This window comes from Pezoporus occidentalis, unplaced genomic scaffold (genome assembly GCF_034315485.1).
Source record: "Pezoporus occidentalis ecotype Australia unplaced genomic scaffold, CSIRO_AGI_Poc_V1 ctg409, whole genome shotgun sequence".
NCBI classification, from domain to species: Eukaryota; Metazoa; Chordata; class Aves; order Psittaciformes; family Psittacidae; genus Pezoporus; species Pezoporus occidentalis.
Window position 1 is genome coordinate 35,934 of NW_026915735.1, and position 21,107 is coordinate 57,040.

The window sequence follows — 21,107 nt, forward strand, 5'->3', positions numbered from 1 at the left end:
ATTGGTTCAAAATGAAGCATATGTGAAAGGGGTTTTAAATTGTTTTCCATTTACCCCTTTAACATGCATTTCCCTCTTCTACATGCATTTTGTTTAAGAAAAGCTTGAAAGCAAATGAAAGTTTAGATAAACAAATTCTGCAGTGATGTTAAGCTCTGCTGTCTGAGGTGAATTCATCATCTGCTAAGTGAAAACACTGTGGTGAAAAAGTCCATTGAACAAGGATTTGTCTTGTTGGCTTTTTGTGCAATAAATGCTGATTACTGGGCAAGGTAATGCTGTGGTTCCAATCATATGCGCTTCCTGATGAAATGGGGAATTACTTCTAATGCACTAGTGTGAGCTTTGATGTACCAGTCTTGCAGCTGCACAGAGAGTGCTTTCCTGGGAGAGCAGAAGGTTTGGTACAGAACAACATGCTGGACTCTGAATTTGCTCAAATATCCTCTGTGCTGCTTTCAGTTTCAAACAAACTGCCCCTGGTGCTGAAAGCTAGATTTTGCCACCTTGCTCTAGCAGCTCTGCTTTGCTTTTGGGACACAGCACCCATAAGTGCTGTAGCTGGCAGAGGAAACTTGGTTTTATGCCTCTTCTGTGTCTCCAGGGTGCCTGGGTGAATCTTGCCTGAAGTGTTTAAGGCTCCTTTTGCCTCTTATGCCTTCTCTGTGTGTGATGTTGCTGCGGAACACGTCTTCACTGTCATCTATAAATCTACCACAGAACACAATCGCAGAAGCAGCAGCTCTTGGGGGAATGGATGCAGCTTAGTGGTTTTTACTCACCCATGGGTTCTGACATCTCTGCTGCTGATTAATGGCTATGATAATGTTATGATGATGATTAATGGCTATGATAATGTTATGGTGATCATGGGTGAAAAGAAGTTCAAAACTGGTTCTTGTTCTCATACTGTACAGATGGAACTTTCACTGATAACTGAAGCTTCTCTTCATGTATACAGTCTGTGTAGCAGAATAGTCTGTGTTTTGGGCAACTGACTGCCTTTTCAAAGGTGTCTGCTCAAAGTTGCTTTCATGCAAGAGAAGAAAAAGTTATGACTAAAGAAAAGGAAGCTACTTCTTTCAAACTTGGGAACAGTTGATCTTGATGCCAAATATGCACAGTGGGCACAGAGCCCAAAGGGACTGATGGCTGGGATGTTGGGAAGCTCTGGCTGGCACAGGAGCTGTGCTGGCCCCCAGGGAAGCGCAGAGGAACAGGCAGGCAAGGGTTCTGCCAAACCCCTGCCAGTAGAGCTGTGGCAAGGAGCTGAGCTCAAGAAGACACTGCTGCACTCATCCAAGGTACTGAAAAGTCTGTTTTCTTTCTGTCCCAGGGCCTCAGAACGGCTGGAATGATCCTCCTGCCCTCAACAGAGCTGCCAAGAAGAAGAAGGTACTCCAGGAAATTCTGTCTCAACACAATTGAGTGCTGACCACTTGAAAAGTAGTAACTTCAGCTGCTCATGGGTGGGAGAAGGACAAGGAAGGGTTAGCAGCAAACAAAAGCTGCACCTCATTGGAAGAAATGGCCTTTATGCTTCTCCAATATGCATTATCTCTCCAAGTATTTAAGCCTTTAAAGAGATAGTGGGGTTTTGCTAAAGTTGTGGTTGTTAATAACATTGATCCTGGTTTGAGGGAAGAAAATACCTCAGGTTATTTTCATTTGCAGTAAAGCAGATGGGTTTTGCAGGAAATGATAGTTGCATGAAGTGATGAGGCCAAGCAAATTGTTACAGATTACTGACTTTGGTGGAGCTGAAAGCAATTTCTCCTGATTAAGGGTCTGACCCTGAGAGATCTACTGAGAGTATTACAATTTTCCTGATGGAGGCAATGTAGTTTTCTAAAACGCATTTAGATTGCAGCAGGACAGAATAACTGGGGACATTTGGCACAGAGCAAAGGGAGCACTTGCATCCTTTGGTGCTGCTGTAGTCTTGTGCATCCCCACAGCAGCGTCATCCCTGCTCTCTGAGCCTGCTGCATTTGGAAGCAGGAGTCAGTCTGGTGTGTGTGAAGTATGGGGAGAAGAAAAGAAGTTGCAGCAGGCAAGGTCTAAGTGATGGTGAAGGCAGAAGTCTCCCTTTCCCTTTGGGTTTTGGTCTCTGCAGCTCAAGATTAAGACGGTTTTGGAGGATGGATTAGGGGTTGCTTTGTGTGCTGCAGACTGCCCCACTGCTGGGACATCCATTGCATGGCAGCTGGGTTGCTGCCTTTCAGGGCTTCAGGCTCTTAAGTAGAAGGAGGAAAGTTGTCAGTGAGAATAACTGCTGCAGCTCAAGAAGCAAACAGTTTTGCTACTGCTGTGTGTGAGTCACAGCCAGAATTTCTGCCATAGCAGGGGCTTGAAGGTTGGCTCCCTTCTAAATGAGGATCCATGTTTGTTGCATTACCTGTTGGGTATTCAACAAAACTCTGTCAGAAATGTTTGTGTTTGTTTCTCTTATGTCCACTGTATGAGGCAGTGGTTTAGGATATTATAAAATGACTCACCGCATTGCAAACCACAGCATAATTTGCAACTGTCTTCCACCTAAGAGCATATTCACTACTCAAGAAGTTTATTGCTGTGATTCATTGCTTTATAAATGACTTTTTTGGTGCTAGATTGGGAATGTTTTTCTTGCTGTGCCAGACCACTAGTTTAATTCTGGTTTCTTTAATTCAGGGTAGCATTCAGTGTTCTGTAATATTTCCTTTCTCCATGCACACCCAAAGAAATGTGTGCATTCCCATGGGAATTTTCCTTTGGATTCCTGTATGATCCACAGCAGAAGCCAGTAGCTCATTTTGTTGTCTCTTCCATCTGCCAAATGCTTCTGAAATGTCTCTGTGTAAAAACTGGCAGATGCTTAGGGATAAATCTGAAATGCGCTCATAATCTGTTTTAGTAAAAACCTGTTGGCCAGAAGCTTGAAAGGCTTTCACAAGCTTTATTGGTGCGTGCAGCTAGCAGTGACCTATGTACTGCATGGACAAAAACATACCCTTAAAGTGAGATGAAAGAATCTAAATAAAATATAATCACCCGATAGTAAGAGTAGATGTAGGTGTGGGTAAGTTTCCATTACTGCAACTCTTCTTCTGTTAGTGCTGCTCTGCCAGACCTCTGTTTTGTGCTCTTAGCAGAGGGAGAGTGGCTCTGATTTGAGGTGGCTGTACTCAGCTCTTGTGCCAGGCAGAGCACTCAGGGCTAGAAATCCTGGAGGATATTACTGCCCCTGAGTACTTGCAGTTGCAGCCAGAGGAATGGGTTTGTTTAACCAGACTGAAATCCTGCATCCCTGCCCCTGTTACTTCTGTATCCTGGGGGCTAGCACTCCGCTTGGCAGAGCTCACAGTTGCTTTGGGTTGGCAGTCAGTCAAAGCTGAGTGTTGTGCTCTGCCTGCAGCCGACACAGCAGCATAAATGCACTGTTTGTTGTTTCTTTCCCTAGGTCCCTGATAACTTCCTGCCCCCAGTTCCCATCACGTCCCCCATCATGAACCCGCTGGCAGATCCTCAGTCCCAGATGCAGCAGCCTCCAGCTCCAGCAGCACCAGCCGGTGCATCCAGCTTCCAGCTGCCGCACGTGTCTGCAGGGCAGCCAGTGCTGCAGGGTGGCTGCCCACCTGCTTCCCAGCCCCTGGGGCCAGCCAGCATGCCACCCACTGCTTCCAAAACCAGTACGGAGGGGGCCCCTGGGGCTCCCATTGGCAATGCTATCCAGGTAACGTAGCTCCATCACTGCACCCGTTTGGTTTGTTACATCAGCAGAGGCTGTTGGCCTGGTATTTCTTACACCTCCAAAGTGTAATGCAGACTTTTTAGTCACTAGCTTTGCACCACGCTGTCATTTTGCTACTGTAATCACCTAGGCACTACCTCTTGGCAGTTAATACTCAGTATGGACCAACAAGCTGTTTTCTTTTGCAACTTCACAGCTCTCCAAAGGGAGTGACAGCAGATGCTGATAACGTCACCTCCACACTCCCCGAGGGGAAGAAATAGAAGTTGTGCCAAGCTGGCTAATAATGCCACTTGGTTTAGTTGAAAACCACATGTGGTCACAGTGACCTGGAAAAAGCCTCACCTGCTCTCTGTGTTTCTCAGCATGTGCAGGCACTGCCAACAGAGAAGATCACCAAGAAGCCCATCCCTGAGGAGCACCTTATTCTGAAGACTACGTTTGAAGCTCTTATCCAGAGGTGCCTGCTGTCTGCCTCTGATCCGGTAGGTCTCTCTGGTATTCCCAGAGCACCCCTGTGTTTGGGTGGATAGGCTGGTACCCGCAGCACATCCAGCTGTCAGAGCCTCCCCTGAGATAGCTGCTTCCTTCTGACAGCTGCTTTGAGCACCACAAGCAATGTACAGGAAAGCTGCATGCACATAAGAATATGGCAACCTGGGGCTAAAGCACAGCCCAGCTGCCCAGTCACTTTGAGTCTGGTCCTTACAGCCCTTAGCATGGGCAGAGCAGGATGCTGTTCTTTATGGGCAGGAAATTAACCCACTGCAGCCCTCTCTGCTGTTCTTTTCTAAAGAGGAGGGTTGGAATTGGTTACAGTTGAGGTTTTGATGTTGATGGTTCAAAGAATAAACAAGTACAAAGGGCTGTCCTTCCTTCTGTTAGGTGATCACTGTGGAGGCTTTACCTGTGCTTAACTGCTTCTTACTTCAGAGCAGGAAGCAGCTGGTATTATGCCAGGTGTGAGCCAAGGCTCACATGATAACATGCCTCAGATTTTGTTCCGTAAGCTGTGATTTGCAACAAACTCATTTCAAAAGGAAACAGTAGGTATCGGAGAAGTGGAAGGTTATGAGCTTTAATGTGACCACTGAAGCTGGATAGGAAAAACCTCTTCCGTAGCAGTCAGTACTTTGTAAATGAGCCATCTGCCTCAAAGCTTCTCATTTCTTTCCAGTGGTCAGTAAATAACACACTGCCCCAAAGCCCAGATGCTGACTCTTCAGTTTGTCCCTGCCACGTGCTGAAAGGTGGATGATGAAAGACAGGCTGGTGGTGTACTGAGGGCTTTGTGCGCTAAATGTGCTTGGTCAGCAGCACAGACTCTCACTGTTGTTATGGTGACTGGGAGCTGAGGGCTCTGTGGCAGTGGCTGTGGGAGTATATTGGGCATAAGGTGTCAGTTCTGTGTTATGTCTGCTGTACAATACAGCTGGCTCTGTAGTTTAGACTTGGGATCTGCATATACATACTTCTTTTCCCTGTGGATCTCAGCCCACAAGTTTCAGGGTGGACTCACCCACGCACTCCTTTACAGAAACTTTTTGAGGCCAAAGACCTTTCTTTGGACAGACATTACAAGGTTCAGTGGCCTTTGATTACTCAAAATTCTTTCTTTAAAGGTTAGGCTGTTGAGTGCAGGGATAGAAGTCATATACTGTGTGGACACATTCACCTGTTTTTCCTCCGAGTGCCCCTTCTCCCAGACACAAAGAAGGCAAAAGCATTCAGTTCACATCTACACCCAAGAGTTCTTTTCTGCTCTGTCAACACTTTTTGCTTGCTTCTTAAGTTTGATTTTCTTAGGCAGAGCAAGTGCTTCCAGCATGCAGCAGTGAGAGAAACCACTCTGACTGTATACATAAGTTACTGTCAGAACAAACGCAGGCACTACTCAGTTAGAATCATAGAATAGTTAGGGTTGGAAAGGACCTTAAGATCATCAAGTTCCAACCGCCCTGCCATGGGCAGGGACACCTCACACTAAACCATTCTCACCCAAGGCTTCGTGTAACCTGGCCTTGAACACCGCCAGGGATGAAGCATTCACAACCTCCCTGGGCAACCCATTCCAGTGCCTCACCACCCTAACAGGAAAGAACTTCTTCCTTATATCCAATCTAAACTTCCCCTGTTTAAGTTTTAACCTGTTACCCCTTACTACAGTTACTACATTCCAAAGGGGACAATGGGAACAGGAAGCAATGAGTGAGGAGAACTAACAGTTTGCACTTCTTTCACCTTGTTTGTTTTGGCTGGATAGATGTGTTGCTGTTTACTAAAGACAATTTATTCTTCTTTGCCCTAGCTGGCCATCTGTAAAATGAAAATAGCATGTACACCTTTACACAGGTTTTGAAACAACTGTTCCAAAGTCATGTATCTGAGAAAGTTGGCCAATACAAAAGAATTAGCCAGTTTCTTACCTGCTTCTCCTGGGGCACAAGTAAAAGTACAGTTTCTTCTTACTTGTCTCAGTTTCTTGGCAACATAACTACTGCTTGAGGGGTTTTCCACACATGGCCGGAGATACACGTGCATGTTCTCCTTTACGCCCTTTGCCATCTGAACAGCTTTCTTAATTTCCAGCACAGCAGACAGCCACCAGTCTGTCTTTATCCCGAGCTAGAGCATTCCCTTAGGTTTTGTTATTTTCTCTCTGGGCAATTATTTAATCCAGGGAAACATTTCCAGTTGCCAGGGGAATGGCACTGTCCTAGAGAAGATGGATTGATGTGTGTACTGATTTAGGAGTGTACTTGTGCACTGATGTCATTTCTACTGCTGTTTACCACCAATTTTTTTGTGCTTCTGTGATTGTAACCTTGATGCTTTGTTACTGTTCTATTATTCTGGATTTAAGTCTTCAACTTCGGTAGCTTTTTGTTTAAAAAAACATGGAAACACCAAGGATCTATAAGAACAGTTTGGGTTAAGCTGTTAGGGTTTTTTTCTGTTGACAGCAAAAGCTTATAAACAAACTCTGGGTTTTACTAATCACATAATGAAAAATATTAGGATTTGCCATAAACGATGACCAGGTTGTACATACTTAGTATTCAGTGACTGCATGTGCCTTTAAGCTCTCATTGACATTGCTGGATACTTGATTTCAGTAATAACTTTATTCATCTATCATGCTTTGCCAGTAAGCCATAGAAAAAAATGATGGTGGAACTTGGAATTCTGTTACTTTCCATATCTTATATGCCAGTGGCTTTTGGGATACACTTCCACAGTTTACTGTTCCCTGTAGCTAACTAGAGCAGTTAAGTGTGGAGAACTACAGTGATATCACGTGGGGTTTTTAACTAGCAAAATCAGGAGAGAAAAGTACAGTGCACAGAATTCAAACTATGTGTAGGGAAAATGTTGTTGAGAAAGGACTTTATGTTCTGTGTGGACCTTTTGCAATTATACCAGATCAATATGGTGTTCATAAAATCACTGTGGTTTAATTTACCTATTTCTTGCAGCAAACCAAGCGGAAACTAGATGATGCAAATAAACGCCTGGAGTTTCTGTATGACAAGCTAAGGGAACAGACAGTAAGTTCTGGTTTACTTCCTTCTCCTCTGCACCCCCAGCCTCCCATCAAATACTGCAGATATGGTCAAAAATTTCATCAGTGGTGCAGACCCCTCTGCAATATGTAGCAGGGGCTTGTTCTTTCTTCAGAAGTGTGCTTCAAATCCATGTATTGTATGCTTCCATGGCATGGGGTTTGGAACTAGATAATCTTAAGGTCCTTTCCAACCCTAAATATTCTATGATTCCGTGTATTTCCCAGAAACAGCTATGTATAGTACTTGCTGTGCAGACCTTAGTGTTTTGGGGTTATGTCATGAGTTTTATGTTGCTGTGCAGGGACTGTGCTGAGCCAGAGAGCATTGCTCCTTGCAGTTGGAGGCGTTAGGTGAATGCATCCAGAGGGTCCCTGTCCCCAGGTGCTGGTAGAATGAGCCAACACAGCAAGTTCCCCTGCTCCCACCAGGAAGTGAGGCATGCAACATGAGGTCAGAAAGAAACAAACCAGAAGATTTAGGTGTTGGAGGCTCCCTGGCTTCACTGGAAGGGAGATGCTGAAAATCTGGTAATTTTTCCAAAGTGTTTCTGGAGGTCTCTGCAGAACAAAGGAATAGGCTTAGAGCTCTTAGTACCTTAGGATTAGATACTTGTCAGGCCATCTTTGCTGAGCAGTGAACCTTATGCAAAGGCTTGAAAGCTCAGTAGGTCTTTCATGTGCCAGAGTCTGTCAGGGCAGGTCTCATACCTCAAGGAATTGCATCCAGGAGCTAATAGTGAAGGCTAGCAGGGCTTTGCAGTACTGCAGAGAAGGTATGTTCTGGTTGAAGTCTGCTGTTACTGTACCCAATATGGTACAGCTCAGGAGATGGCTATCTTTAATGGAACCAATTGACGCACTTTGCTGAGGGCCAGACGTTACAGTTGGGATTTTTCTAGCACTCATGTATGTACTGTTTGTTTCTTTCTGCTGACCTGCTTTGCCTGGCTTCCTTGCAGCTCTCTCCAACCATCGTGACTGGTTTGCACAATATTGTGAAGAGCATCGAAACCCGCAACTACCAGGAAGGACTGAACATCCACACACACATAGTCAGCACCAGCAACTTCAGTGAGACCTCTGCTTTCATGCCTGTTCTGAAAGTCGTCCTCACCCAGGCCAACAAGCTGGGTGTCTGAAGGAACCCTGCATTTGCAAAGCCCTGAGGGTTGCTTTTCCAAAGAAGTGCATTTCTACAGCAAACATGCAGGAAATGGACCAAATGCTAGTTCCTCATGGCACGTCACAGTAGAGCGCTGACAAATGGCATTACACTCTCCCTGCAAAATACTTCGTTCTAGGAGGGCCATGGAGCCCTGGTGCTTTTCTTTTTATTTTAATCTTTTTCCCCATCCCTAATGATTCTTGTCTACAAATAGTATATTTAATGAATTATGCCCCATATTGTCAATTTTTAGATGCATGTTATACTGCTTAACAGTGGCTTTTAACAACAGATATATGTGTTAAAACAACCAGATAGGTTGTGTATCAGACCCTAAACCAGATTATTGCCTTCCAGCAGATTAAAGAGTCTGATTGTATTATAAGTGTATTTGGTCTTTCATTTTATGAAGCTGCTTGCAGTTCTGTTATTACCGTTTACATGTTCAATAGCTTAATTTTGCACTGGGGCAAATGAGCAAAATAAAGGCTGATGTGATATTTTCAATAAATGTTAATTTATTAAAATGTGTCTTTATGAAGTGCAACTTGGAGATTCTGAAACCAGAGCACAGTGGGCAGCTTTCTGTTGCAACCTAGGTATGAGGATGTTTGTTTTTTTACCTCCATGCTCATCACTAAAAGCTATGTTTAACATTTATACTGAGTAAGAGATTCACATTTCAAAGAAAGGTTTAGCAAGGACTCCAAACACAGCTGTGTGTTCTTTAAAAGCTCAGAGAAGAAATAATGCAGAGTGGCTTAAGCCACCGGTACAGACACATGGGTATTTTGTGTGTAAACAAGGTGCAAATTGTTTCATGCAGTCTCCTGAACCTGAAGGTTGCTGCCTCTGCTGCACTGTTAAACTGTTAGCATGCTTCTGATGGCCCTTGGCAAGTTGGGTCAGGTGAGTTTCACAGTGTGTTGTCCTTTCCTGTGGCACAGCTGGAGCTGGCTTTAAGTCTAAGAAGAACAGCAGCTGGAAGAAACGTCCAGGTTTTGGGGCCTTTTTTTGTTTTTAAAAAGGTAGTTCTGCCCAAAACCTACCTAAAATATCAGTGCCTGTGGCATGTAGGTTTGGCAGTACCTACTGGAAGAAATATTATAAATAACGATGCAAATCATTGCTGGCTTCTATGATTTAAACTGATTATGAGCTACAGATTTGTCAGGCAGAACTGTTTTAATTCCTCTGAGAAAATTGAGCTTAATTTTATTTCCTTACAGCCTTTTCTAAATAAGCTTTTATAATTGGTGAACATAAAGCACCAATTTGGACTGGCTTTGTTTCAGGAGTTTAAAAACACAATTGGAGTAATTTTTTCCCTTCAATCTAGACTATAGGTTTCTAAACAGTGTTATAAGTATATTGTATTCCACTCCTGTTATGGGGAAGGTTTGAAGATATCCTTTATTCATCTTTGCTCAGCAGACTCTGATATTGGCAGAATCACATCAAAAACGCAAGTTTGTTAATGCTGCCAGAAACTGGTAGTAAGGAAACAGCAGACTACCTCAGTGGGAGAAACTCACCAGCCCCGCTCCTGAGTACTCAAACCACATAATTTACTCAACGTTGCAGCACTTCCTCGTGCAGATGAGAAAGGGTGCTCCACCTTTCATCCCCTTGGACTGCATCCTGCATGCTTGAGATGAAATGCTGGGGCCCTGATAACAGGGAAGACAGGATAAAAGCAGCTGCACAGAAGCAGGAATGTTACCATCTGCAGCAAAAGCAGAATTCCAATGGCTTAGTTGCCTGGGATCTCTGCACGCATGGAAATATCTGCTCCTTATGAATATGACCTTCAGTATTGGTGCCTCAGAGCAAATGGCATGGTGCAGCCACAGAAACTTACAGCCTTAATTCAAGGTGAGAAAGAACAACTTTTAAATTAGGGATACTTAAAAGGTAAATGGGAATTTAAAAAAAAAACCTCAGTAGGGTTTGTATAAGCCTTCATGATACTTCCATCCATGTAAAAGAGTATGCCAAGTGAGAAGGGACAAACAAGGCAGGTAGATGCTGGTGACCAAAGAGTTTAACAGGAAGAAGCTAAGCTGCTTGTTCAGCTAGTGAAGAGCACATGGAAATCAGGCTGACTGGAACTAAAGAGCAGGGCTAGCATGAGAACAAATGTGGTATGAGCTGGCCACAAGTAAGCTTGGTTGGGAAATTGAAGTCAAAGTCAGAAACGGTGTTTTCTCAGTGGGGTGATAGTATCTTTGGGTACTGTGATGATGCACCACCTGCCTGGACTCCATACATCAACAATCACCGTCCTCAAGAGCTTGGGACTGGACAACTGCACTGCCTAAGTACGTAACAGGAGTGGATGTGAAAATCTGCTGCTTTTCTCCTCAGAGCAGGTGCGACGAATAATAACAGTTAACTAGTTATGCTGCCGTCTGTTCATATCTTCAGGGAATGCCAAGCAATTAGCCACCCATCTGATGTTATAAATGCAAATGGCCATCTTTGTTTACAGAAGGCAATGAAGCCCTGCCAATTTACAGTGGTAAAGAATTTGGCCCCGAAGCCTAATTTTGATCTCGCTGAATGAGAAGATTTATACCATGGTATTAACGCCAACCAAGCTACTCCTCTTTGCGGCCCCCCCCAGGGCTGCAGAATTACCAGAAATGGGGATGGAAGGAGATTCAAGGATGTAATCTGCAGCATCGTGGGTCTTGTCCAACAGCAACTGGCACAAGGAGGTATCTTGCTACTGCAGTTACCACCATCGAGGCAAAAGCACCAGGAGGAGAGTTTGTGGGAAGGGGCAGTGTTAATGCAGTTCTGCTGCTGGGGCAGACATAAGCGGGGATATAATGGGGCAGTACTGTAGAGCAGGCTGTTCTGTGGGCAGAACATCTAAATACAGTACTTGAGTGAAAACCTTTTTCTGCCTGTAAAGCTTTGTAATGGATTTACCTTGGTTTTGCTGGCAGAAGCCCAAGGTCAGCATTATACATGAATGTTAAAGATTGTATTTTAATCACTGCAGCATTTCTAGCCTGTGCCATGTTTACCTCAGATTTGTTCTGTGTTGTGCCTTTTGGGTAACACAGTTCCCTAATATACAGATTGGGAACGTGGATTTACTGTTTAGTAACCTTGTTTTCTCTGCCCAGAAGCAAGCATTACACTAGATTGATTGAGCTATTAAGAGAGAAGGGAGGGAGATCATGCTGCCATAGCTGTTTATCCCCCAAAACTATGGAGGGGGGGCACGTGTTTTGGCAAGCATAGCAAAAAAAGAGCAGCGGCAAGTATCCCCAGAGTCCTGCAGGCTTCCCTCAGCTCTGTCATCACCCTCACCACTATGCTGGTGCTTTGCTTCAGCACCGCAAATGTCACTGTGTTGTCAGCCTGCCTGAAGCCTGTTATGCCTGAGTGGGGAAAAGAAAGGATCTCCTGGGACAGATGTTTCCCTCTTCTATCCCTGCACCACATCTGCAATCCCACGTGGCTCGGCACCCGTCAGGGCTTACTGATGTGAGCTACGTTAAGCATCCATTGTAAAAATGGGGCGGCATGTATAGAGCCAGGAATGGCTCAAAGCTAAAGGGTAAAACAGGCTTATATGGCCAAACATCTGCCAAACACCTGATTCTGCCTCCCCTGCAGGGGATGCTGAGCATCCCGTTGGGGTGCTTGTGCCAAGATGAGTCGCTCAGCCTTGACTGAAAGCCGTGTCCACTGTCAAAGTATAGTGAGGAGTGTAGTGAATAATGTACTGATACCAGGAACAGCTTCAAAGTGTCCAACCTTAAATGGGGGAGCCCTGGGTAATCTCCCAGCTTTGATTTGCTGCATGCTGAGTTGGTCATTCCTATGTTTCCTCTGCCAGTGGGACGAATCAGACAGATGTATCACCAAATGGCCTGGCAGGATCTATGTACATGTAATGCAATCCTTGCTCAAAAGAGGCTAAAGCCAATTAAAATTCTTATAAGCTTTAGGGCTGCAAGTTAGGCAGGAGAGAGTCTAATTAAGAGAAGACTTATTAAGGAGCACCCTTAAAGGCAATTGCAGCTGACCTCATCAGTAAATCTGTGCCTGCCTGGACAGCACAAGGGAGACTTCTTGGGAACCTGTTGCTCAGCTGCTTTGCCAAGTACACATTCACTATGTGAATTCACTTCAGTACATAAACACTGAGTGCATATTTCTTGTCCCTCTGATATTTTAGGCTTTATTTCCTTCTTTACCACTTAACGCCTTCATTTGAAAAATGCTTTGGGGTCATTACTTCGTTTTTTATGGCAAGAGAAAAGAAAAATAACCAATTCTTGTCAACATTTCAAATAGCTTTGTGTTGAAGTGTGATAGTAGCAGGCACCAGTCACATTAAAATGATACTCTCTGTGTTCTCATTGAGGCCCTTAGTGACATGGTTTAGTGGTGTACTTGGCAGTCCTGGAGTAATGGCTGGACTTGATGCCTACCTATTAAGCAACCTGGTGCAGTGTTTCAGCCAGGTTCAGAAAGGCACTCTGTTCCAGGAGGAATCACACCCTTCCATGCTGCCTCCAAGTGGATTTGAGCCCATAGTCCAGTCCTCTCACCCATCAGTGAGATTTGGGCAAGAGCTGTGCTGGAACATACAGTGAAACATCTTTGAAGTTAATTAGCTATAAGCTAACTAACTTATAAAGGTAGCACCAAGGGCTACATACAGGTAAACCTAGACCACAGCTAAATATCAGGTGCCTCTTTCACCTGCACAGAAAAGGCATTATTGCAGCAGAAAAGGGCAAACCTAGCAAGGAGACAGACATGCACAACAGTGGGAAGTCCACCTGGGATTGCCAGAAAAGGCAAGATGTGCAGAAATGAGAGGGGCTGTAACCTTTCTCCCCAAACACTGCCTTGAATTCTCAGTTCCAGCATGTCTGCAGTCACTACACCTTCACTGCTAAGTGCAGCAGCCAAACCCAAGCAGTTTCCAGATCTCTGAACTACGCACAGGCATTCTTTTTTTGGACTCAATCCTTCACTTTTAGAAATATGAACCCTGGAGTGTTTACTGAGAAAACCTCCTTTTGAGTTTGTTGCTGTTTTGGTTGCAGCTCCTCAGTTTTTTTTCTCTAGGAGATTCTGGCTCACAGATTTATTAATTTTTTTTTACCACGGGAAGCAGGAGTCAGATTTGAAAAGTCTTTTCTTTGAATTTCTGGTACTAGCAGTCCAGATCTTTGTCTGTGGTACATAGTCCTGACATCATGACCTACACAGCTGGGTAGCTTTTTAAAAGAGAGATGTTTTCATAGCATCACATCCCAAAATGTGCTGCTGCCCACAGCCACTGCAGCCAGCCTGGAACAAAGTGATGTTATCACTGAAGTGCCACTGCCTGAGTGGTGATTTCTGGGGTCAGTGGAACAGCAATGCGCTCCATTCATGAGGAATGACACTGTGCAGTGACCCTCTCAAAGGGGTGACTGGTCTGGCTTGGGCTTCACCTGCTTCTCCACTGGGATCCGCAACTCCATGAGCAGTGGGGACCCCTCTGGTCCCAGGTCAGGTGGGCTGGGTACAGGACAATGCCCCCCTTCCAGTTTTGACAAGCTTTCTCTGCATGCTACCAGCTTTGCTAGGACAGGGGCATGAGAGCTTTTCTTTCACAGAAGATACCAAACAGTGCCACCCTAAACATCAGCACTCCCTGCACCCAAAGGATATCCAGCCACATTTGTCATGTCATCTTTGTTCACCTGCTTTCCATGCTGTGAACTGGAAAGAAAAGTAGGGTACTAAATTACAGTACTGCGTGCAAAGGTAACATTGCGTTAATGCACTCTGGTGGCAGAGGGAGCCTTTATGGATGCATTCATCAGTGACACAGATTAGTTGGAAATCTCATTTCCACATGTGTTTGCCTCTTGCCATGCACCCTGGTCTCCTTATTTCCTTGTTGCCTGCTATTAGTCCCATTTCACTTGCCCTGAGCCTTGACCTTCCTCCACTAAGCACTTAGGGCAGCATGCCTGTACGAGTTGTGGTATACAGAAGTGAACTTGGTCTCTGCAGTTTGCTCTTGTAAGCCTGAGGGTCACCCATGACACAGTGTGCCTGGGAGCAGCCAGTGTGTGAGGGATGGGGGCCTTTTTCTGCTTTCAGACATTGAGAGGTGGAAGTCATTAGATGTCTCTTCACATTAGTCATTAGTCCTCTCTTCTGCCTGCCCCCAACATTGTATTGCAGAGTCCTAAAAGTAAAGTGAGTATTACATAGTAAATTGGTAGTAGGTACACTTCAACGTAGCCTGACAATTGACCTTGAGTGTGTGAAGTCAGAGTTAAAACACCCCGCAGCAATGAAAAGACACTGCAGGCTATGAATCATGGAGGAGTCAACCCACGACGGGGAGGAGGGGTGCTGACACATCCGTGCTGCCCCCTCCTTCCCTCCTGTCCTCACAGAAACATTCAAAGCTAAACAAAATGCCTTGTGGACAGATGTTTTATCTAGAGTTAGCATCTGGTTCCCACCTAATGACTTAAAACCCTCTGCACACTACTGGTGTGAGATGTTTCCTGCTCCACAGCAGGTAAACAGCCTCACCAGTTTCAGTGAGCTACTCTATGCCCACTGCTCCTCTGTGCATCTGTGTCATCCTTCAGACACTGGTGAACTCACCATGAACAAACCCCATGCTGGCACCTCAAATAACAAGAGGTCCTTCCTCTCCCACAGCAGCTTGCAGAAAGAGGCTGCAGCAGCATCAGGGGGAAAGCATCCCCAGGAAACCACATGCGAACACTAAAACCTCAGTCTGTGGTGGGGCAGAGTAAAGAAGAAGTGTGGCATACTCTTCATTTGGGTAGACACCGGTGGTAAAAATCTTGTTGTTATTTGGCTTTCAGTGCCCACGTTGTTACTCCCAATGTCACCCAAATCCAGGAAATAAATTCCCTAAACAGAATGACAGGTTAGAAAGCCAACATTACTTTATTACAGTACGGGTTCATGGGGGATTGCATAGCCTATAACACAGGCCAAAGAAGAGACAGTTTACAGTTTATATACCACTGTTATATATATTCATTATAATTCCGTGAAGCACCCAGCCAATTCTCATTACCCATCACATATGGTAATTTGGGTAGCTAAGGTGCGGTGCAGGCGCTAAGAATTTGGGTAGTAGTCTCTGGGGGTTGTGGTGGTCACCTGGGGAGAAATAACCCTGCTCATTTTACTGTTTCACGGAAATCCGTTAGTTTAGAACATTGGAAAGCATGTTTAGTCTTGCCAATTAATTAAATGTTCTTGTTTGGGTTCATTTACAACCCTGAGAGGCTCCTTGAGCCGTTTTCTTTTGCAGCTGTTCACCCATTTCTCAGGCCTTGTCGACAGGAGGAAGGCCCACACTGAACATGAGCCAGCTTCAGTGTGCGCTCACATCCCAGAAAGCCAACCGTATCCTGGGCTGCATCAAGAGGACCGTGACCAGCAGGTTGAAGGAGGTGATCCTGCCCCTCTACTCTGCTCTTGTGAGACCTCACCTGGAGTATTGTGTGCAGTTCTGGTGTCCTCACCATCAAAAGGACATGGAACTGTTGGAACAAGTCCAGAGGAGGGCCACGAGGATGATCAGGGGGCTGGAGCACCTCCCGTATGAAGACAGGCTGAGGAAGGTGGGGCTGTTCAGCCTGGAGAAGAGAAGGCTGCGTGGAGACCTCATAGCAGCCTTCCAGTATCTGAAGGGGGCCTATGGGGATGCTGGGGAGGGACTCTTCATTAGGGACTGTAGTGATAGGACAAGGGGCAACGGGTTAAAACTTAATCAGGGGAGATTCAGGCTGGATATAAGAAAGAAGTCCTCTACTGCGTGAGTGTGAGGCACTGGGATGAGCTGCCCAAGGAAACTGTGAATGTTCTATCCCTGACAGTGTTCAAAGCCAGGTTTGACAGAGCCTTGGGTGACACGGTCTAGGGTGAGGCATTGGAACTAGATGATCTTAAAACTTAAGGTCATCAATTAGATGGTCTTAAGACCCTAATCATTCTATGACGTGAAAAAAGACATCTGGTCTTTTTGTTGCATGTTTTTCTTTTCATGAGAATCCTTGCAGCCTTGTCCATGGCTATGTGTGTATGCACCATGAAACACTTGTTCAATTCGGTATCAGCAGCCAGATGAACCTTATTAGCTAGCTCGTGAATCTGCTCCTCCCTAGGACCGGTGGCATCTTTTACTCAGGTTCCACAGGCTTCCAAAACCAGACGTCTTTCAAATCTGCTTCTCCCGCACAGCGTTTGTCCCCTCACTCCCCCAGGCAGCCGGCGGGAGGGGTGCCTGCCGCCCTCCGGGGACAGCCGTCTAGAAAGGCGCAGGCACGCTGGGCAGAGGCCTGCTCCTCTCGTCCACCGAGCGCGGACGGCCAGGCGCCGCCAGCCACCCTCCGTGCTCCCCCTCCAGCCACACCAGCACAGCCATTGGGGCTCCCCGTGAGGAGGGCCTCAGCGGGGCGGGGCCGTCCGCGGCCGCCATTGGCTGTCGCTATGCAGGGCCGGCGGCCGCCCGCCCGCCCTCCCCCGTTCCTCCGCCGCGGTGCGGGGCGCAGCCGGCGGCGCGGGAGCTCTATGGAGGCAGCGGTAGCAGCAACAGATGCGGGGCAGCCCGGCCGCCCCTAGCCGCTTCCCGGCCGCGCTGCGCGGGGTCCGCCGACCCTAGCGCGCCGCGGGCGAGATGGCCGGGTCCCGGCGGGCGGCCGGCGGCGAGGCGGGCACGGCGGGCTGCGGGCAGGCCATCGTCTGGCGCAACGTGGTGCTGATGGGGCTGCTGCACCTGGGCGCCGTCTACGCGCTCAGCCTGGTGCCGCGGGCGCAGCTCCTCACCCTCCTCTGGGGTGAGTGCGGGGACGGACAGAGGCTGCGCCGCGCCACAGGTTGGGGGGGAGCGGACGAATGGAACCCCAGTGCGGCCCCGGCCGGGTCCGGGTGATGGGGGGGATGTGTGGGGGACAAGCCGCGGCTTGTTCCCTCTGTCTTCACCTCCGTGCGTTGGTGCGCTCGTTCCGCGGCGTTCGGCGTGGCGGGGCGCGGACACACCCCGCGGCCTCCGCCGCTTTTGTTCCCGTACCCCCCACGGCCGCTGCCGGGATGCCATTGCCCGCGCCGCGCCGGGCCCGCGGTTGCTGTAGAAACGGGAGGCACTCTCCTTCCGGTTATAGTGAGCGGTTTGTGGTGGTTCTGGTTGTTAGTGGGATGTCGTTTCGGGTTTTTTAACTAAAAAGAGATAAGCAGCCGATATTTAGGTTTAAGGTCTGACAGAGAACGGCGTTTGTCTTCCATTTGCTGCTGCTTCTTGTTACTTTATGAACACCCACATCTCTCTGCTCCAGCCGCGAGCAGAAAATCACCCCATCCTTCCGTCTCTTGGGGAAGGTGAGGAATGCATCTCATTAGGTCAGATTTAAAAGGCCGTGTATTTTCTTCTGTAACACACCGGTAAGGAGAAAATAAGGCTAGCTGTGCTTTTTGAGGTGAGGCAGCTTGCTGTGCTCTTCCTGCTAGCTGAGGATTTGGTCTGGAAAAGAGAATATGAAGTACAGTGTCTTTACTTCCATCCTACAGTGAGGTCCTCCTTTCTCCCCAGAAGAATGATGCTGGGAGAAGAGCTACATAGAAGCACTGCAGTACCATGCAAGGTTTCTCAGGGTTTGTGAGGCTAATAGATGATGGATGTCAGCATCATCCTTCGCTGGGCAGAGCTGCATATTGGGTCGTGTGCACGAGGGTGGCCAAGAGGATAACAGATTAAATACTGCTTCCATCTGGTGAAATTCCTTGGGTAAAAGACCCACTTTGGAGAGCTTTTGAGTGGATGGAGAATGTAATGATCTGGGACTCTTCTATGCAAAATGAGGAAAGAAGGGTCTCTGCTGCCAGGAACTCGCAGACAGGGAATTCAGGTTGTTAAGGTGCCATCAAGTAGTATTGACATAAAAATCAAAAAGCCCCAGCCAAATGCATTAGAAATCAGGTTTATTTCTCCTGTTTGAGGAATTCCTGAATCTCTTTTTCAGTGGTTCAGCTTTTGATACTCTGTCTTAAACCCTTAAGACACAGACACCATTGCTGTTTGCAGCTGGAAAATGAACCCTTCTGTCAATTACCATCCTCTGACAAGTTCTTAATTGGGAAACTGTTTCTGGGTCCCTTGTGGGGACCTGGTTTTTGACTGGCTGCCTGGTTTGTACTGTTACCTGGCTCACTCACAACCAGAAAAGACTGGGGGGGGTGGGTGGCTGTGTTTTGCTTTAGTTTCCTTCTGTGAATGCTACGCCTCTCCCCTCCCTATTCCTGGTTGTGTTCAGGCTGATTTATTGTTTACCTTGGCCATAGCTTGATGGCTGGGGAGACCAGGAGAGCCTGCGGGAGCTGCGTGGCCAGAACACGCAGCCTGTGGTCTGCTTTCAGCCTTTCAGGACCCATAGCGTGTGGGGAGGTGAGCTTTCTTTTCATCTGTTTTTGCCTTTCCAAGAAGACAAGATGAAATAATGTCTGATTTCACTGTGTCTTAATTACAAGACTCACTCAGGCTGGAGCCAAAGGATTGTATTACCAATTCAGCCCTCCGTCCTCCAAGGTAGTTTTTCCTAGTTGAAGTTAAACAGATGCTAAATAATAAACAGGTCTCAGCAACTTTGCAACTTAATGCCTTTCTTTCTGAAAGTGAGAGCCTCCCATTTCTCAACATCATTATTTTTAACAGCCACCCTCAAGCAGACCACAAAGTTTTTACGCGGGTTTGACTGGTGGTATTTATAGGGGCTCTGCAGCAGGGAGGGAGTGCACTGCCTCCAGCCTGCAGGACACTGCGTTCCCTTCTTGCAGCTGGATGCTGTGAGGTCTGTCTCCATCCCAGGTCAAGGTGAAAGCACAGGATCTCCTGCAGAACATGTCAGACAAAAGTAGCTTGCTGTCATGCTGTAGACCTGTGTCCAAGGTCACTCTGAGGGACTCTCACAGGATAGACAAAACCAGGGTTGCTGTTTAAGTTAAACCCACCTCACTGCACTCTGGAAGGAGCCAACCAGCAATGTGTCAGAAGGAAGAAGTGTCAATCACACACGTCCCAGTTCTGAACATCTTCCCTGTGCACACTGGCTGTGAAGCTGCCAGCCAGACTTGGGAGCAGGGCACGGAGAGGTTGGGTAATGCTGGAGTGTCAGGTAAGTGCAGAGATGAGCGTACGCTGAAGGGTGCAGATGGAAGAGCTGCAGCCCTGGTTGCATCCATCCGTAGTTTTCTCTTCCTGAGCTTGCCTGTGACTTGGGAGGGGAGCTTCCCAGTGATCTTGGGCAAGCCCTTGCTTTGCTCTGTGCAGTGCTCCCCACCACTGCTCCTCCATGGGGAAGCTGCAGGAAGAAGTGTGCAAAGTGGTTTGCAGGTGCTCAGTATGACCTCAGGAATGCAGCTTCCCGTGACTCACCGTTGCCCATTTGGCTTTTTATTTTCTCCTCCCCTAAGGCATCTTTGAGTTCTCAGCTGTGGGGCTCGAGTAGACCTGGTGCTTCCCTTTCTCTGTGCAGGGTTTACTTTCCTTCTTCCCACCCCTGAAGGCAGTTGGTAATCCCCAGTTCACCACTGCTTGCTAAATGGAGCTGAAATGCCACTGTGCCACCTAGAAAACAGCTGTTCAAGCCAAACTGCCTGCTCAGCAGGGCTCATTTCCATTGGTAATTTATTGACATTCATCCAGCTGTATATAATAGACAATGAAAACATGCTGCCAAGCAAAGGCTCGGCTGGCTGTTTACTCAGAATTAGCTGTGCTCCCCTGTTCCCATAGTCTCCTGCACTAATGCCTTGAAGCCTGTGTAAAAGCTTCCTGCACCTCACATGGAGCCAGAGTTGTGCAAGGGATCCCAAACAGTGTTCTGGGTGGTGCAGCCACCTCACCCAAGGGGTACTCAGAATTGTCTTTCAAGTGATGTACAGATGAACTGATTAAAACATAGGCTTTCAGGGCCTTCACAGTGCCTCTGGAATTTGGTTTCAGTCCAAGCTGAGCAAAACAAATAAAATTGCTCATGTCAAAATTTTCCACAAGCTGGGAACTGCCTTGACCCAAAAGGCAGCAGATTATATGTGCAAGGCATCAAGCAGCTCTGGGCTGTGCCATGGGACATCCATGTAGCTATCCTGGCAAATCCCACTGTCACTGCGTATTTGTAATGTCCCCTGCTCTGCGAGCCTGACCATGCCCACTTGGGAGCTCTCTCTTTACCAACCTGATGTGGCTGGGGACAGCAGCATGTGGAGAAGACCCTGTTGCCTTCCTCTTTCCTTCCTGATCCAGAGCCAGGCAGCTTATGTTAACTGGTCCTTCCTTCCTCTTGGTGTTTTGCTGTCTGTGTCTGTGCTGTTTCATAGCTGACAGCTGCTGCTCGGGGGAATCCCTGCACTCTGGGTTTCCAGGCTTGGAAAGGGGTGGGAGCTGTTGAGGAAATGTACCTTTTTCACCAGCCATCCTGCAAAGCCCAGGCATGGTGCAACCCCAGGTAGCTGGCACATGGACCTTCCCCTTCATGTCTCTCTGTCCATTTGCTTGTGCAGGACTTTGGGCTCCTGGTGCTTAGCACCCACTGTAGAGAGGTATGAAGGGGAGGGGTGACCATTCCTGG

General features: G+C 47.1%; 2 protein-coding genes across 20 annotated transcripts in view; both read left to right on the forward strand.

The window, feature by feature from the left end:
- The window catches only part of SEC31A (SEC31 homolog A, COPII coat complex component), a 43,987-nt gene extending 34,997 nt beyond the window's left edge, over nucleotides 1-8,990 (forward strand). For all 19 annotated transcript variants that reach the window (XM_062633939.1, XM_062633941.1, XM_062633943.1 and 16 more), the window contains 5 exons: nucleotides 1,337-1,395; nucleotides 3,443-3,715; nucleotides 4,099-4,218; nucleotides 7,210-7,281; nucleotides 8,258-8,990. In XM_062633939.1, coding sequence (XP_062489923.1) covers nucleotides 1,337-1,395; nucleotides 3,443-3,715; nucleotides 4,099-4,218; nucleotides 7,210-7,281; nucleotides 8,258-8,437 — 704 coding nt within the window. In that variant the 3' untranslated portion in view covers nucleotides 8,438-8,990. The remainder of the gene's footprint in view (nucleotides 1-1,336; nucleotides 1,396-3,442; nucleotides 3,716-4,098; nucleotides 4,219-7,209; nucleotides 7,282-8,257) is intronic.
- Nucleotides 8,991-17,043: 8,053 nt separating this feature from the next.
- The window catches only part of SCD5 (stearoyl-CoA desaturase 5), a 33,325-nt gene continuing 29,261 nt past the window's right edge, over nucleotides 17,044-21,107 (forward strand). The window contains exon 1 of the mRNA XM_062633959.1: nucleotides 17,044-17,324. Within this exon, the coding sequence (XP_062489943.1) occupies nucleotides 17,165-17,324 (160 nt within the window). The 5' untranslated portion in view covers nucleotides 17,044-17,164. The remainder of the gene's footprint in view (nucleotides 17,325-21,107) is intronic.